The 16,183-nt window shown below is 55.8% G+C and overlaps 7 protein-coding genes across 7 annotated transcripts; 3 read left to right on the forward strand and 4 right to left on the reverse strand.

The window, feature by feature from the left end:
• Positions 1–18: 18 nt before the first annotated feature.
• CPAR01_15525 (AARP2CN domain-containing protein) lies at positions 19–2,522 on the forward strand (the record flags this gene model as incomplete). Its single annotated transcript, XM_060499773.1, has 2 exons — positions 19–112; positions 196–2,522. The coding sequence occupies 2 exons, from the start codon at positions 19–21 to the stop codon at positions 2,520–2,522; spliced, it is 2,421 nt and encodes an 806-aa protein (XP_060341349.1).
• Positions 2,523–2,779: 257 nt separating this feature from the next.
• On the reverse strand, positions 2,780–3,797 carry CPAR01_15526 (uncharacterized protein; the record flags this gene model as incomplete). Its single annotated transcript, XM_060499774.1, has 2 exons — positions 2,780–3,419; positions 3,610–3,797. The coding sequence occupies 2 exons, from the start codon at positions 3,795–3,797 to the stop codon at positions 2,780–2,782; spliced, it is 828 nt and encodes a 275-aa protein (XP_060341350.1).
• A 578-nt stretch (positions 3,798–4,375) lies between these two features.
• On the reverse strand, positions 4,376–4,986 carry CPAR01_15527 (protein phosphatase inhibitor; the record flags this gene model as incomplete). Its single annotated transcript, XM_060499775.1, has 2 exons — positions 4,376–4,725; positions 4,794–4,986. The coding sequence occupies 2 exons, from the start codon at positions 4,984–4,986 to the stop codon at positions 4,376–4,378; spliced, it is 543 nt and encodes a 180-aa protein (XP_060341351.1).
• A 388-nt stretch (positions 4,987–5,374) lies between these two features.
• CPAR01_15528 (uncharacterized protein) lies at positions 5,375–5,653 on the forward strand (the record flags this gene model as incomplete). Its single annotated transcript, XM_060499776.1, has 1 exon — positions 5,375–5,653. The coding sequence occupies one exon, from the start codon at positions 5,375–5,377 to the stop codon at positions 5,651–5,653; it is 279 nt and encodes a 92-aa protein (XP_060341352.1).
• Positions 5,654–6,039: 386 nt separating this feature from the next.
• Positions 6,040–8,311, reverse strand: CPAR01_15529 (uncharacterized protein; the record flags this gene model as incomplete). The annotated part of the gene is made up of 2 exons (XM_060499777.1): positions 6,040–7,727; positions 7,783–8,311. 2 exons carry the CDS (start codon positions 8,309–8,311, stop codon positions 6,040–6,042), a joined length of 2,217 nt encoding a protein of 738 aa, XP_060341353.1.
• Positions 8,312–8,615: 304 nt separating this feature from the next.
• Positions 8,616–9,427, forward strand: CPAR01_15530 (uncharacterized protein; the record flags this gene model as incomplete). Its single annotated transcript, XM_060499778.1, has 3 exons — positions 8,616–8,654; positions 8,796–8,902; positions 8,983–9,427. 3 exons carry the CDS (start codon positions 8,616–8,618, stop codon positions 9,425–9,427), a joined length of 591 nt encoding a protein of 196 aa, XP_060341354.1.
• A 479-nt stretch (positions 9,428–9,906) lies between these two features.
• CPAR01_15531 (HECT-domain-containing protein) lies at positions 9,907–13,534 on the reverse strand (the record flags this gene model as incomplete). The annotated part of the gene is made up of 2 exons (XM_060499779.1): positions 9,907–10,829; positions 10,882–13,534. The coding sequence occupies 2 exons, from the start codon at positions 13,532–13,534 to the stop codon at positions 9,907–9,909; spliced, it is 3,576 nt and encodes a 1,191-aa protein (XP_060341355.1).
• Positions 13,535–16,183: the final 2,649 nt, after the last annotated feature.

The following is a 16,183-nucleotide window of genomic DNA, read 5'->3' on the forward strand; positions in this document are numbered from 1 at the left end:
AAACCGCCCGCCGCGACCATGAGTCACTCTCACCGACCGACGACCAAAGTCACCCACAAGCCCTTCAAGTCCAAGCATGCCTCCAAGGGTGCGCTGAGGGACGCCGCCAAAGGTTCGCCTCCAGATTCTCCCTCATCCAAAATCCGAGGGCACATTTTTTCGTGGAATTTCCAAACTAATATTTGGTCTGACTAGGCAGACTCCCGGGTGACGAAAAGGGGCAGCGAAAGACACCCCACCAGCAAGTTCTGTCCAAATTCGACCGACGAAACCAGGCCAAGCAGCGCCAGATCGCCAAGCGAAAGGAGAGATTGGAGGAAGCCAGCTTGTTTGTCGGGCGGGATGGAGCACCACGAATTGTTGCGGTCGTTCCCCTATGCCAGGATGGTGACGCCGCAGTCGCCATCAAGCAGTTGAACGAGAGCGTCGACATCGAGGCCGAAGTGGGGGAGACGCCGTTCAGAGTCTCCGTCGACAGATTCAAGCAGAAGGTCCAGTACATCCCTCTTAAGCGGGACCTGAATGCGGTTTTGGACGCCACTCGGGTCGCCGACTTTGTGGTGGTCATGCTCTCCGCCGACGTTGAGGTCGATGAGCTTGGAGAGCTGATGCTGAGGAGTCTGGAGAGCCAGGGTCTTTCAACCCTCTTCACCGTTGTCTACGGTGTGGACAAGATCGACCAAGCCAAGCATAAGCAGTCCACCCTCGGTTCCCTGAGGTCATACATCACCCACTTCCACCCTGAGCAGGAGAAGCTTTACCAGCTGGAGAACAGACAAGAGTGCGCCAATCTCATGAGGTCGCTCTGCAACACCACACCAAAGGGTGTAAGGTGGCGCGAGGACAGGAGTTGGATGTTGGCCGAGGACATCAAGTTCGCCAGCTCAGGACTTGACTCAACAGTCATCACTGGTGTCGTCAGGGGACGTGGCTTGAAGGCCAACCGCTTGGTTCAGCTGGGCGACTTTGGCACATTCCAGATTGAGAAGATTACGAGTGCGCCGTTGCCCAAGAAGCTGAAGAGAGGCGAAATGGCCGTGGAGGAGACCGAGACCGAGGAGACTCTTGATACCCCTGATGAAGACCAGGATGATCTGGCAGAGCTGGCCCCTGATGCGCCGATGGAAGACGACGAGATGGAAACGACTGAGCCGCCAGAGATCCAGAAGGGTGTGCTTCTTGACGACCACCACTACTTCAACGACGACTACTACGAGGCCGCGGAAGCCAAGACCAGAGTCCCCAAGGGAACGTCCAACTACCAAGCGGCATGGTACCTCGGCGACGACATGTCAGACTCAGGTTCCGACATGGAGGACTTTGAGATGCAGGACGGCGACTCTGAGGAGGATGAGGTCCGCCCCGAGGATGGTCTCGAGGGTGCCGCGCCCAGAGAGCCCACCGAGGGCGCACCTACAACATACGCACAGTCCGAGAAGTTCATCGAGCCGGATGAAGAGGAGGACGCGGCCGGTCTCGCCGCCTACCGCGCGCGCAAGACGGACGAGGTCGAGGACGACAAGGAATTCCCCGACGAGATCGAGCTGCACCCGGGCGTCCTCGCGCGCGAGCGCCTGCAACGGTACAGAGGTCTCAAGAGCCTCAGGACGAGCGAGTGGCTCGAGAGCGAAGACCGGGCCTACGAGCCCGAGGAGTGGCGCAAGCTCCTCCAGATCCCAGACTACCAGGCGTCCCGGTCGCGGTCCACCCGCGAGGCCCTCGTCGGCGGCGTCGCCCCCGGCACCCGCGTCCACGTCTACCTCAAGGGCGTCCCGGCGTCCTTTGAGAAGTCGCACCAGCCCGGCCGGCCGGTGACGCTCTTCTCCCTCCTGCGCCACGAGCAGAAGAAGACGGCCGTCAACTATCTGTTCAACCTGAGCGCCGACCACGACAAGTCCATCAAGGCCAAGGAGGAGCTCATCGTGCAGTGCGGCCCCCGCCGCTTCACCATCAACCCCGTCTTCTCGCAGCCGGGCAACACGCCCAACAACGTGCACAAGTTTGCCAGATACCTTCACCCGGGCCAGTCCGCCGTCGCGACGTTCATGGGTCCCGTCACCTGGGGCGCCGTCCCTGTCCTCTTCTTCAAGCGCACCGAGCCCACATCCGGGGACGCCGAGGGGGATTCTGCCCTCAACCTGACGCTCGTCGGCACCGGCACCGCCCTGCCGTCGTCTACGAACCGCGTCATCGCCAAGCGCGCCATCCTCACGGGTCACCCGTACCACATCCACAAGAAGATCGTCACCATCCGCTACATGTTCTTCAACCGCGAGGACGTCGAGTGGTTCAAGGCCCTGCCGCTGTGGACCAAGCGCGGCCGCACCGGCTTCATGAAGGAGCCCCTCGGTACCCACGGATACTTCAAGGCGACGTTCGACGCTCGCATCAACCCTCAGGACTCTGTTGGTGTCAGTCTGTATAAGCGCGTGTTCCCGCGCAACGCAGTCCCCTTCGAGGGGCCACTCCTCGAGGCGGGCGTCCCGGAGCTGGTTGAGGAGGGCGATGTGATGATGGAGTAAAAAAAAAAGACATGGGCCATGGGAAAAAACATAAAAGTCAGACATGATGAGATGGAAATGCCAAAAAAGGGGTGCGCCCCGGGAAAAGAATGCATAGATATTAGCAGTAACGTCGGCTATAGATACAGGTCTGATGCCATCCTCCGGAGTTTTCTGAAAAGAGAGATTCGTTCAACTTTTTTTTCGCATCAACCCTCACTTCTTACATTCGTCCAACGTGCCACCCCACTCCTGAACTACCATTGTCCACCTAGTACTCAAGCCTTGAGGCTGTCAAGGCCTTCCGTAGGCCGCGGCCCACCCGCAGCCCTACGGTTCTCCTCGGCACCACTCGCCTTCCACGCGCTAAGCATGAGGTTGACAATGTGATCAACGGCAACATTCTTCTTCACCTGCGCAAACACAGTCGGCCCACCCTCGCGCATCTTGCGCGCATCCCTCTCCATGACGCCAAGATCCGCGCCCACAATCTCAGCCAGGTCCGTCTTGTTCACAACCAGCAAATCGCTCTGCGTGATGCCCGGGCCGCCCTTGCGCGGGATCTTGTCGCCGCCCGAGACGTCAATGACGTAGATGATATAGTCGGCCAGTTCGCGCGAGTAGTTGGCGGCCAGGTTGTCGCCGCCGGACTCGATGAGCAGGAGGTCTGCGTCGAACTCGCGGTGGAGGTCCTCGAGGGCGGCGAGGTTGGCCGAGATGTCCTCGCGCACGGCGGCGTGCGGGCAACCGCCCGTCTCGATGGCGCGGATGCGCGGGGCTGGCAGGGCCTTGTGGCGGGTGAGGAATTCGGCGTCCTCGCGGGTGAAGATGTCGTTTGTGACGGCGGCGATGGAGTACTTTTCGCGGAGGGCAAGGCAGAGGGCGAGCATCAGGGCCGTCTTGCCGGAGCCGACTGGTCTGGGGGTTTGGGTATTTGTGTTAGCCTTTTTTGTTCGTAATACGTTGCCATTGGGAATCAATTATGTCCAATTTGATACTGGGCACGCATGCCCAGGGCGCTTCTCGCAAGCCATTTGGAGCCACCCGAATAGGAGAGGATGAGCGGTCTTTGGACCGATCCAGAGCTGGAATAGTAAAATAAACTCACCCTCCAATACCAATTGTGAAAGCACGATCGCTCCAGTTTCTGCCTTCGACAATGGGCATCTCACGGCCGAGGTAACTTCCAGGACCGTCAAGAATCTCGTGGGAGTGGCCGTGCTCCTGGGCGTTGAAGCCGCCCTCGTGGGAGTGCGCGTGGCCATGAGGGCCGTCGTGTGAGTGCTCGTGAGACATGGTTGTGTGAAAAAGGTATGAGTCGTGCTTAGATGAGAATTCTCCAAAACCGACTTCACGGTTGTACGAGGAAGGGAGGTTTGTGAAGCTGTGGCTTATATGGAGGAAGCCGTTGAAGAATGGCGGGGTTACGTCTGAGCACTGTCAAGGGATCGCGGGGTCCTGGACTTATCGCCAGCGATAAGATCTCAGCGCGTTGCGCCCGGGCGTAGGAGAGCTGGTCCCCCCACGGCCGCCGCCGGCGCACTGAGTGCGGGGACACACCGCTCCTCCGGGTCCGCGAAAAGAGAGACTCCAGTAACGAGACGCAGCACTCGAATAGTACTGACAGATCGATCGTCTCTGTCTCTGCAGCTGTTGGTTGTCGCCGTATCGAATGTCAAAAGTCCCACATGGGGTGAGCAGAGAATAGGTATCTCTACTTGTGAAGCATCTTGTATTCGTGCTGCCGCCCGTCGTACTAGGGGCTGTAGATATGCTCATGCGTGAACCATGCACCAATCCCCTCCAACGCCTATGATATGCATCGCGAACCATAAATCAACCATCTTATGTTCTCCAGTGTGAGCGCCTTTCACTCAAGCCTTGGCCGGCGAACCACCGCTCCCCTCATCCTTGGGCTTAGGCGGCTTCGGCACCCTCTCATACGCATTCGGGCTAGGCCGCCTCTTCTCGCTCCCCTCGCGACCAGCCTTCCTCCCATGCCCGTGGCCGCTGTGGTCGTGATCGTGGTCGCCGCAGTCGTGGTCATGGTCTCCCCGCTTACCGCTCTTCTTTCCTTTACCCTTGCCCTTGTGGTCTCCCGAGGGTACCCTCCTACGCCCGCCGTTGGTGTCCGCCTCCGAGTCGGAAGAGTCGTCAGAGGAGTCCGAGGAGGACTCGTCGCTGGATTCGTCTACGCCTTTGGGGCGGTGGTAGATGCAGCAGACTGTCGAAGGTGCGTTAGTAAGTCATGCATGTGACGGTAAGAGGGGGAGAGAGGGAACGTCAGCTCACCTTTTGAGCTCTTGCGTCCCAGGCCCTCGTTATCCACCACGTCCTCCGCCCATCGCACCGACTGCCTAGATGGAGCGTGGGCACCTCTCAGCCGAAGAATTGCCTGCGTGCCCGTCCTGCTCTGCGTTTCTGTCTGGGTCTGAGAGGGGCCTGGTGCCGAGCGCTGCGGCAAACGGTCTTGTAAGCCCGCCATTGTAGTGAGAAATTCGGTACAAGGAAGTTTTATGAACGTCGAAGGGTGGGGAGGTTTGTGTGGTCGTGTGATGCCGATGCAGTCACTTCTCTTCGCGGAGGCGCTTCTCACACCGATGAACCCCCGATATTGTAAAGCTTGCTGGGACTTCTCGAATAGTGAACTTGATGCAGTCGCAAACCTATAGCTGTTGTGCGTGTTGAGGCTTCTGTCGCGTGCAGATTCGTCACCCGGCGGGAAGATCGAGGATAGTCAGGGGTTCGTGTATCCGTAGGGATATGGCTTTTTGTAAGTTTGGAGGAAGGCAAACAGGGTGGGATGCTTTCTCAATCCTTATTTTTTTCCTGGAGGGGCGGGAAAGAATACGGGCGACAGTCACAGGCCAAACATGGAACCCCCCGATTATTCAGGTACAGCCTGGGCACGACCCGGGCGATTCAGTGCTACCAACCCCACGTCATTCCCTGAAGATCCACAGCCAACCGACAGCCAAGGCCCGGAGCCACGGCCGGGCCAGCCATTTCCAGGAACGCACCGGTGCCGCGAGAAGGTTCCGGATTCGGTGTTTCAAACGGTCCCGGGTGCCGGTCATTGTCAAGGGTTCATTCACTCCGTCATTCAGATTGCATCCAGGGTTGATGACACACCGCGCATTGTTCACGCGTAAAGTGGTTTTGGGAATGGTCCATGCCATCAGTCGTACATCAAGAATCGGCGACGCCTCTGTCCCGTCCCGCCCTATTTTCCTTATATTCGCCTACGAATAGTTTCGAAGATAAGTAGAAGTTAGAGAAAGACTAGAGACGAGGGAGACGCCTCGAAATAGGGGGCAGGTATAGAGACGGGGGGCGCGCTTAGCGATAATAGAAAAGCTAAGGACGGATATGCTAATGGAAGTAGTAGACCTGTGTAGTAGAGTTGTGTGGTAAATTATATAGTGAATAGCCGGTTTTCATTATTGTTACATGGTGTTTACATATGGGTATCGCATGCAAATATTCTACAACTGACGTACATAGTATGTGTGTTTGTGGGGAGATGTTACAAAGCTATTCAAGCAGCCGCCGCAAGAGCTCTCTTGGCAGCCTTAGCCGCTTTCTTAGCACCCTTCATGCTCTTGCGAGGGCGGCTCTTTATCACCTTCTTGGGGGACTTATTCAGAAGCCAAGCGTTCATCGGCAGACGAGTGCCAACGAACCTGCCCTCAGGCGTCCAGACCTCAACGACGGGCCAATTGGGCTCATCAAGGCTCCGGGCGGGTTTCGCGGCCTTCTCCTCCTTCTTCTTTAGCTTCTCGGCCGTCTTCTTCAGCCTATCGACCTGGAGGAGACCGGCCTGGTTGATCGATGCCGCTTCCATCTTGGCGAAACCATTCTCAGGCTCAGGCTCATCCTCAGGTTCAGGCTCAGGTTCAGGTTCCTCCTCGATAAAGGACGGCGCGCAGCCGGCGAACAGATCCTTGGTCCGAACCTGCGCCACGATCTCGACCCATCCGCACCCCTCGATGAGGATGTCGGTGGCCACCACGCGCCAGGGGAGGTCCTCGACCTTTCTGCGGCCGACGTCCTTGCGAGTGAGGGGGCCGGCGCGCTCCTTTGTTACGTCGTACTTGAGCTCAAAGGAGCCCGCGAGCTTAAGCTTCTCCGCGAGTCCGGGGGCGGCGATGTTGGGCACGCGGTCGGATTCCCTCGTCTGCTGCTGGAACTCGATGGCCTTCTCGGTGGAAGTCGCGTGTTCGGGGATAGGGGTGAAGTTGTAGGCGAGGAAGACGAGGTCCGGCGTGGTGGGTGTGATGCGAATCAGGCTCCCGAGCAGGAGAGACTGGCCGGGCTTGAGGGACTGCTGCTCGGGCTTGATTCGGTGGTGCATGATGAGATCTTTATGGTGCTCGGGTTTGACGTATCTCTCGAGATCCGATCGAGCCACTCCAGGTAGGTCAATTAACTCGCCCTTGCCGTTACCAAAGGGGATTCGGATAGGAGAAGCCGTCGTGCCTGGAAGAGAAGAGACCGTAGGCATCTCCGGATAATCTGTTTCGGGACGAGCAGGAGGCAGTAAAGCATCCACTTCGAAACGATCTGAATCGTTCTCAAAACTGCCTCTCGCGGCATAATGGGCGCCGTCGCTATCCTCCTCCTTTGCAAACAAGGAGATCTGCACAGGGTTCTTTGAAGGGAGAGATGCCGAGGTGCCCTTTGGAAATACCGAGTCAAACAGCTGACTCTTTCCAACATTGACCTTGCCGACCATCCAGCCCGCACCGCCGCGCTTATAAATCTCCTCTTTGAGCGACTTGGTCCACCAGCCTCGCTGGGCGCTGACACACTTGACGTTGCCCAGTCTGATAAGCTGTCCAAATTTGCCTAGCGACCGGCGCAGGACCTCTCTCAGGTACGGCATGAGCGAGTCCACCTGCTCCTTCTTCGGCGCCAGCAAATCTGACCGTGTGATTATGAAGCTCATGTCGAATTTTCGGTCCTTGAAGTACCTCCCAGCCCTGTTCCTACGGTTCTTATGCTTCAAGTTGGCGTCGAGGACCTGGTGCAGCTTCGGAATGAACGACATTGGGAAGTCGGCGGCGTCAATTACGTGGTAGATGTGGTTATTCTTGAAGGGGGACTCCTCGATCGTCTCACGCAGGGCGTCGACCGTCGGATGGTAGATTGGCTCTCCGGCGTGGTGGTGCACCAACTTGTGGCATCGATCGCAGAGCGGTACTCTCTCTGGTTTGGGACCTGGTGCTGTTGCAATTTGTCAGTAACTACGGTAGACGCAGCACAACAGTAGAATACGCACTTGGAACGTCCGGACCCAGTTCCTCCCCAAAACGCAGCGTCTTCGGGTCCAGGCCAAGTTCAGCAAGCTGCTCCTCGCTCATGTTCTGCAGGACCTCATCAATGACCTTGTCTTCCTCCCGTGCCCCCACTTCCGCATCTTCCATGCTACCCTTGGGCGCGAGATACTCTTTCACGGCTTTCCTGCTCAGGTCGTAGTACCCAGCATGCCCGGCCTCCGTGGTTTGGCTCAATGCGCCGCAGCCACTACATGACAGCGGAAGGGTTCTCCGTGGGATCTTGGTCGGTTCGTCAGCAGGAGGCAACGGGGCCGCCGCTGCCGGCTCGGATATCGTAGTCGCCTCGACGTGCATACAGCGTCGCTGTCTGTAGGGAATGTTGCGATGCGCATCACCAGCCGGCGCAAAGCAAGGTCGCGCAGACGCGGTGGTGAGCGATGGGCAGAGGTAGACCGGGACTTCACCCAAGGCGGCCCGGTCTCCAATGCTCATGGCACTCCTGAGCCATCTCGACGATAATGCGCGATGCATCGTTGCAAAGGCATCAAGAGAATGTAGTAAGTTAGGTTCCAGCTTCAGGACTTTTGGGGGTCCTTGTAGCTTTACGACTAAACAAGCACCTAGGAAATTCTAGAAATTTTGGGGGACGATCAACGCCCGAGCTGCACCGATAAGAGTTCCAACACTCCTTATCGCCGGACAATCATTTGCCCCCGTCCCGAAAAGTCCAAGGGTCGCGGGCAATTTTCAGACTCCCGACCGCGCGACTGACATCGAGAAAGTGCTTGGTGTGAAGTGCAGTTTCGAGATACCCCCCAAGAGACTACCGCCCAAGATGACTCGTGTAGGAGCGAGATGGCACGCTCTGAGAGCTGTAGGTTCCTTTGAGCCATTGAAATGTTTATGACGAATTGAGAAAAGCTAACTTTTGGTGAACAGAAGGTACTTACATCCCGCTCGAGACCTACACCCCCCGATGTAGCTCCCAGGAGTAGCTTCAATTGACAACCGCCAGATCCTCAACATCCGCTTCGGCCTCGGTGCCGCAAAACTCCCTCCAAATGTCACGAGGATACATATGGAGTTCGCCAGGCGCGTAGATGGCGGCCACTTCGGACCCAAGTTCGTCTCCCTCCTCTACCATAGCTTCACCTCTCTTCAAGGAACACCAAACTAACCATCTCTTTTCCAATCTTCCGCAGAAAATTCTGGCGCGACATGCTCCCCCGCCTAAAATACTACAACCCCGCCGTCCCCATGATCGTAAACCGCAAAAACAACAACGAAGGCGCAGCGATCATGTCCGTCTACTTCTCCACCTCAGGCGAACCCCTCGAACCCTCCACCCTCCCGCAACCCCCCTCCTCGGCAATCGACAACTCCAAAGCGCCCGCACCCCTCGAAGGCCTCGAGCGCGTCGTCAAAATCGACATGAAGAACAAGCACTCGGAAGAAATCTACGAACACTTCCTCCAAGAGACCAAGGCCGAGGCCGTGCTTCCCGGTCCCGAGGACGAGGCGGATATGAAGGCCGCCGAGGAGCTGAGGATCAAGGGCGACAAGGACCGGAAGCGGGTGGCCAAGATCCTCGAGGAGGAGAGGAGGGAGAAGGCTATGCTTGCCAGGGCGCGTGCTGAGGCGAACTAATGATGCTAAAAGGGGGCGGAGGGTGGAGCAGAAGACCAAAAGGTTATGTACGAGGGCGGGCGTGGAGAAGAAACCGAAAAAAAGTGTACGAATATCCTGTACAAAATGTACCAAAAAGAATCTCTGCAGAACGGGAAATGCTCTGAGTCGTACTATGACCAGTCTACTGGCTTGTTGGGCTGCTGGACCAAGTCCTGGTCAAGATTACAAACGCTAGTTCAAGAGACACAGAATGATGAATTGTGGTTGGAAACCGAATGAAATCCTTTCCATTAAGACTACCCATGGACTCGTGTCCATGTTCATCCAAAACCTTGACACCGCCCACCGCCCAAGAAAGACCAACAAGCTGTAGGTCATTGTGAATCTACCAACCATACCATCTAGATGCATGCTGCTACCCTTTGCAGGGCTGCGGTTTGTCTTTCTGTTAACTCCGATATCGATGCTCCCTGTAGCTCATTTGACACATGATGCGCTTATTTCAAACCAAAGCCTTCGCTCTCGTGCACGGCGGTCCATAACATATGCTCCAGTCTCTCCCTCGACCCATAACGACGCAGGGCCAGCATGTTGAAGCAGGTTCGAGCGATGGGATACCTGTTCTCGTCATCGCCTAGACATGTAATCTTGATTGGGAGAAGAGCAGCACCCATGGCCGGCACTCTGTCGGTACCGGTAATGAAGGAGAGAAGCTTCCTCTGCTCATCAGGAGTTGCATTCTTGAAGGCATCCCAGAACCATCCTATGACTGGCTCTACCCCATCAGGGTTCTTCGAACCCCAGTTGTCGTACTCAGCCACGCCCCTCAGGGCGTCCACGTCGAGTGCCGTATCTGAGCCACGAACAAGCAATTCAATCTCCTCGGGTCGAAACAGCGACAGCGCGTTGCCGCCACACACAGTGTAAAACCCACGTTTGAAGGGCTCAAACTGTCGGGCGACGGCCGTTTCAAGTAGGTACCTGACGTATAGTGTGACGTACTCTGCTCTGTTTGCATTCGTGACTGACTTCCTCTCTCCTCCCGAACACAGTGGGACCTGCATCACAGTTCCGTACTTCTCAATGTCCACAACAAAGTCCAGCTGGAAAGTCGTCTCAACGTCACCGTCAAACTCAAGAAGCTGTTTGAGGCCACTCGCTAAACGCGGGCGATACTCTGCTAGGTCTTCTAGCGTGTAGTTCATGGTTGGCCGAGGATGGGCAGATGAACCTGACGACGAGCTAGGGGCGGAAGCAAGAAGCTTTCGGAAGGCGAAAGGCGGCAGCGCCACATCGAGAATGGTGGAGTTGTATATGGCCAGACCCATTACAACGCCAACCAGGAAGAATTGGTCAGAAGTCTCGAAGGCATTAGGGTTGAAGTAGCAGAATTGAGAGTCCTCGTCGTAGATAAACATCCCTATAATGTGGTGTTAGAAACAGACTCAGACCTGACGGAGACCGATACGTACCATGCTCGGGGTTGAACACCTCACGCACGAGGAGAAGAAACCATTCTTTCTTCAAGCCACCTGCGTCGAGCCCCTCCTCGCCTTTGAAAACGATGCGTAACCCCTTCTTGATGTCTTCGCTCCCGCTTCCAATGACTTCGCTCACAGCCTTCAAACTGTCGTCAACCAGGCACTCCCTTCGAACATCAAGCACCAAGAACTGCGTAACGTTCCTCCTTGTCATGATGCTATCGAAGAAGGCATCCCGTGCCTTGGTCATCTGTTGTCTCCGTGCGTCATGCTCCAGGATCTGGGACTTGGCCCACATGCTCAGCAAGAATGGATACTGGCAGAATGAGAACTTTCCCCTCTTCGATTCCCATGCTTCGAACTCGGCTACCAAGTCGGTGTAGTCAATCATGGTGTTGTAAAAGTCACTCGTAGGGATGATTTGTCCATGTGCCTGTATACCCCCTCTGTGAGTACTGCTACTCATGTTTCCCATCTGATCCGGTCGCCGAATGTGCGTCATATTATTTGCCGCAAATACTAGAGAGAGAACTCTGGCGGCGGCCCGAATTTGCCAGTCTTCATTATATACCATCTTTTTCTGTTGCTCCTTCTGTTGCTTTGAGGAACTACGCTGCGTTCCTAGCGCTGCGTGCAGCGAGGCTGCTGAATGACCGGCACTCATGTTCGGAATCAGCCCGGCTGTTATGTCCACTCTGACCTCGTGTTTCTTCTCATTCTGGCGAATGAGTCTGTAAGTTAGGAACCCAGCGGCAAGGTCCTTGATCTTGATGAATCTAGCCTCGGAATACCGCGCGAACCAAGTAGTTAAGTGGTTTTGGCATGAAGTCGATGAATTCGAAATCAAGCCCAGGATTCGCTTGATAATGACGGAGTGTTGACCAGATACGGGACCGGTTTTCAAGGTTGATCTGTCTTCCCTAATAATCTCGTCGCGTTTCAGCGACGGACGTCTGCCATTGTTTCCTCGGCCTTGGAAGGCATTCGACTCTCCGTAGAGCAGCGGGTTCTCCAAGATGATGAGAAGATATCTCAGGTCTTCTGGATCAGTCATCGGCCGCCCAGGACGCTTGAGTAGTGTTTCGATGGCTTTCAATAGGGTCCTGTGGGTGTGGTCTTGGCCGAAGAGTAATTGGGACTCGATGGCCCGGAGCTCTGTTGCTGATAGCGAGTCTGCCTCTGAATCTCGGGTCATCTCTTCATAAATGGACATCCAGGATTCCGCAGCATTGATCACCGATCTGTACCACTCCGTAACTTGATTCCATTCCACCTGCGGCGAGCGAGACGTGATGAAAGAAGGGGCATCCTCCATCCGCTGTGAAGCCGATCGCTTGTGGCGTGTCCCTCCCTGACTTTGGTTCCCAGTCCACCACGTCCCGTTCTCGGCGAAGTCACCGAGCAACAGAAGCTTAGGATCGAGATCACATACGGGAGATTCGGAATGTTGCTCTGCGAACTTGGGCTCGGGCCTGGGGATTGGCGGCCGCCGTGATGCCGACTCACTCCCTGAGCGAGTGGCTACGACAGGCCGACGAGAAAGGAACGAAGAGTTGACGCAGTGAAATGAACTGAAGCAGGTGGTAATGTAGTCTTCCAGCGGCCTGAATATCCTCTTTGGATCATCGGCGTCAAGAAACCTGGGGCCCGCCGGCCGCGGAGCACTGGGGTCTGCCGTGAGCTGGCGCATGGTGGGCCTCTCGGGGTAAGAAGACGAAAATGACCGGGCTGTCGGGGGCAGGCGCAGCGGATGCACGTTGGGATTTTGGCGGAGCGTAGGCTGCTCGGGGAAGAGGTAGCCAGAGCCATTACCTTGGCTTCTCTCCCGCCTGTGCTGTGGGCCTCCTGTCGTTCTCGAAGTGCAAGGCCGTTCACTCTGTTCCCGAAACGGACTGGGGGTTGCGTGCCTCTCGGCGACGACCTCGCGATGCTCATCTTCTGAGCTCGAGGACCTCCTAATCGCCCTCGCTAGATGTGCATGGATAGATTGCCGGATCAGTCTTTTGGTCTGGTCGAGTGAGATGGGCCTGGTCTCGTATCGTTCCGCCGGTCGTGTGGTCTGTTTCTGAGGCGACGTCGACTCTTGGGACGGGCGCTGTAGCCATTTGGGGCCGCTATTGGATCTGGCCGGTAGCTGGTCCGGGTGGATGTCATTGATGGTGACACAGACTGTGCACTTGAAGACCTTCAGCTCGCGTGGCCAGCGCACGAGAGAGCCGCAGGTCATGCAATTGCCAGTCGCAAAGTCCCTGCTGCCACCACTGGTGCCTCCCCTCTTGTGTGTAGTGTTATTGTTGCCGGGCGGCTTCGTCATGACGGGCGCATCGTCTTCGGAATCGGTGTCATGGGAGGTGTCGGGGCGCTTCTTCTTGCTGGAGAATAGCGAAGGAAATGGGTGGCTCATGGAGCGGGAATGTGTCGGACGGCGCGGGCGTCTTGGGTGGAAATCGGATTCGGAAGAGCTCGAGTCGGCATGGAGGTGGGAGTTATCCAAAATCACATAGCTGTCGGGCAGTCGTCCCAGCTGGCCAGGTGGTGCAGTGTGCGAGGGGCTGTGTATTCGGGAGACAAGGTCGGCGGAAGTTTGACGGAGAGTAGGAGGGCGAAGAGGTGGAGCATGACGTTGCGACGACCAAGGAGCCATGTTTGCGAGCGATGCCGTCTAAACTCTGCGACAACAGCAAGGGCACCTGGCCAGCTTGGTCTGCAAGCAGCAAATCGGCATGGAGAAATGAGGATGTACAAGAAGGCAAGGTTAGGTTTTCCTCACGGTCTGTCTCTTCTCTCTTTCTCTCTTTCGAAATGGTTTCTGCCACGCGCCCAGGGAAGGTAGTTGAAGTAAAAGTGAGACGATGAAAGACGAGGGGGGTGGGAAAGTAAGGTGCGGCTGGAAGTGGGAGGGAGAGAGGGGAGAGCCTGCACTTTGAATTGAGTTGAAGGCGTGTCTCGTCCAACAAGTGTGGATGTAAGTCAAAGGGACGAGACAGGACACGGCATGACACTTGCTGCAGGAGAGGACAGGCTTCACGATGCAGGTAGTAATAATAAGGCGCGCAAAGAGGAAGTGTCCGACGCACCCATGCTGGGATTATGCTGTTGTGATAGGTTCTAGCTGTAGAATGCTGCAGTACGAACATAACAAGAGGCCATAGAGCTAGAGCAACGCCGACAAGGCGGAGGGCCCAGCAGCTGGGAACCTCGATACCACAGATTAAGTGCGGACTAAGTGAAAGTGACAACGGCTTCGTTGTTTTTGTTATGGTTATGGTGTCAATAGGTCAGCTACGGTACTTGGAGCTTGGTGTGCTTAGGTCCGGCTGGAGGTAGTGCAATTGACCGTCTTTAGTGTCCCAGCCGACAATTTGCGCCGAGCACACGCACATACACACATACATGAGAAGAGGTATCAGACGACGGTACGGACATGTAAAGGGCATTCGGTGGTGATGGTCTTTGAACTGAGCGCCGCGCTGTGCGTTCCTCCAGAAATCCATCCTGGCCACCGGCCGCAGTACTACGTAAGAGAGACTGAGAGATTGTGTGCTGGGACGCGACTTCGACTCGAGCTCGGTCGAGGGAGGGGATTAAAACTGAACAATGTAACGGCAGCAGTGTCCCGAACCAAGACATTCCCTAATAATTATGCCAGGTTCCATGTTCTCTCATCTCAATCTTGTCAGGTCTCGTATTCGACAGTCGACGCTGGGAGCACATGGAGCCGAGAGCGAATCAGCAGGCTGCGTATGTCAGGGCAAACATATTAGTACACCAAAAGTGATTAAACTGCTGATCCCTGGTGAAGCGCCGGGTGGCTGACTGAGTGCCCTTTCAAGTTTCCCACAGATTCGTATCTCTCTCTCTAACATTGATCCCGAATAGTAACCTTCTAGAGAAGAAATGAGTTTACAGTTATACTCCGATACACGGTTCACTGCTCCTTACCTGACTTGCAGGTAGGTTTGTACTCGTGTCAAAAGATGAAGGTGGCCAGCTTCCATGTCTAATTATTGTACTACATATCAGTATGAACCTAAGGCAAGGTACCTTGATGCATGAACTGCTAAAGAGCCTGCTGTAATTAAGGTCCCAGAAACGTCAAACATGATCAGCCACGCTGTCAATCTAACATAAGGTAACAGAATCATCAGCCTGGACAGCTGTGGGGTGACATGAAATGTTGCAATTTCCTAACGACAACCCCTGCTTCAAATGTTTTTTTATTGAGGGATGGATAACAGAGGCGTATTTTAAGGGTCCTGGGCTGAGTGCCTGAAGCAGGGGGCCCTTTTTGCCGGGTCAGCACTCAGCTCCAGACTCCAGTGTAACCCAAGTCGCCAAACCAAACAAAACCAAGCCGACCGCGGCTGTGAGAATCCCTGCAGGGGAACACTCCAGTCTCCAGCGTGCATGCCCTCCCGCTCTTGCCCTGCCTTAGCACACCACTCAAGCTGCAGCTAGCGGTCCAAGGTCGCACTTCCCCGAGACCGGCACTCGGCGGGGGGAACTTCGGGAGACGGATGGTTTGTTCCTTCCTGTGTTCCACTCCGTACCTACCTAGGTAAGCACGTAAGGTAGGTACCTGAGGTAGGTCCCAATCCACCCAGGTCGTTTCCTTCCGAGTCCCGTCGGTGCCATCCAGCGCCAAGCCCGGCGACCTTAACTTCGAATGTGGGGGAAGGAAGTAATCGCGGATCCCCGTTTCGTCAATGACAAGCACCTGCCATTGGATCTTTGCTCCAGGCCTTTGCTGTTGCACACTTGCATCTTCATCAACCTTACACTACCCTCGACCTTCACCACGCAGCTTCAGCAGATAACAACTGGCACAACACACCGCCTCGGCCGTTTCAGCATCTCGTTGCATCCATGATACGCCCTCAAACCCGACTCTTCAACCTCGCTGTCCATGCCCGGACAACCGGTATCCCCCAAGCTCCACTCGGAGGAAGCTTCAAGCTCCGGACCTGACCGCCGCCGTGACGTCAATTCTTGCCTTGTCCGTTCTCGCGGGCTACCTTACACACAATGTCTGCGCATTCGGACCCACAAGCGATCAAGCGCAGCGCAGCATTGGCTGGTGCCCGTAGCCGTGGTCATTGTCCTCTTCAAAAGCTGTTTCTTGAACCTGACCAGGTTGTTCTCCTGACCAATGGCATGGACCACTTGCCTACGGACGGACCAGTGAAGGGAACCTGAATGAGAAGACAGCAAGAGCCAGGATAGCATTTTGTCCTGCTTCTAGCCGTCACTCTATCAATCGATAGCATGCAAGCTGCCAAAATGTCAGCAACCT

The sequence above is a fragment of the Colletotrichum paranaense genome (assembly GCF_030867605.1).
Source record: "Colletotrichum paranaense strain IMI 384185 chromosome Unknown Scaffold_20.1, whole genome shotgun sequence".
Taxonomy (NCBI): domain Eukaryota; kingdom Fungi; phylum Ascomycota; class Sordariomycetes; order Glomerellales; family Glomerellaceae; genus Colletotrichum; species Colletotrichum paranaense.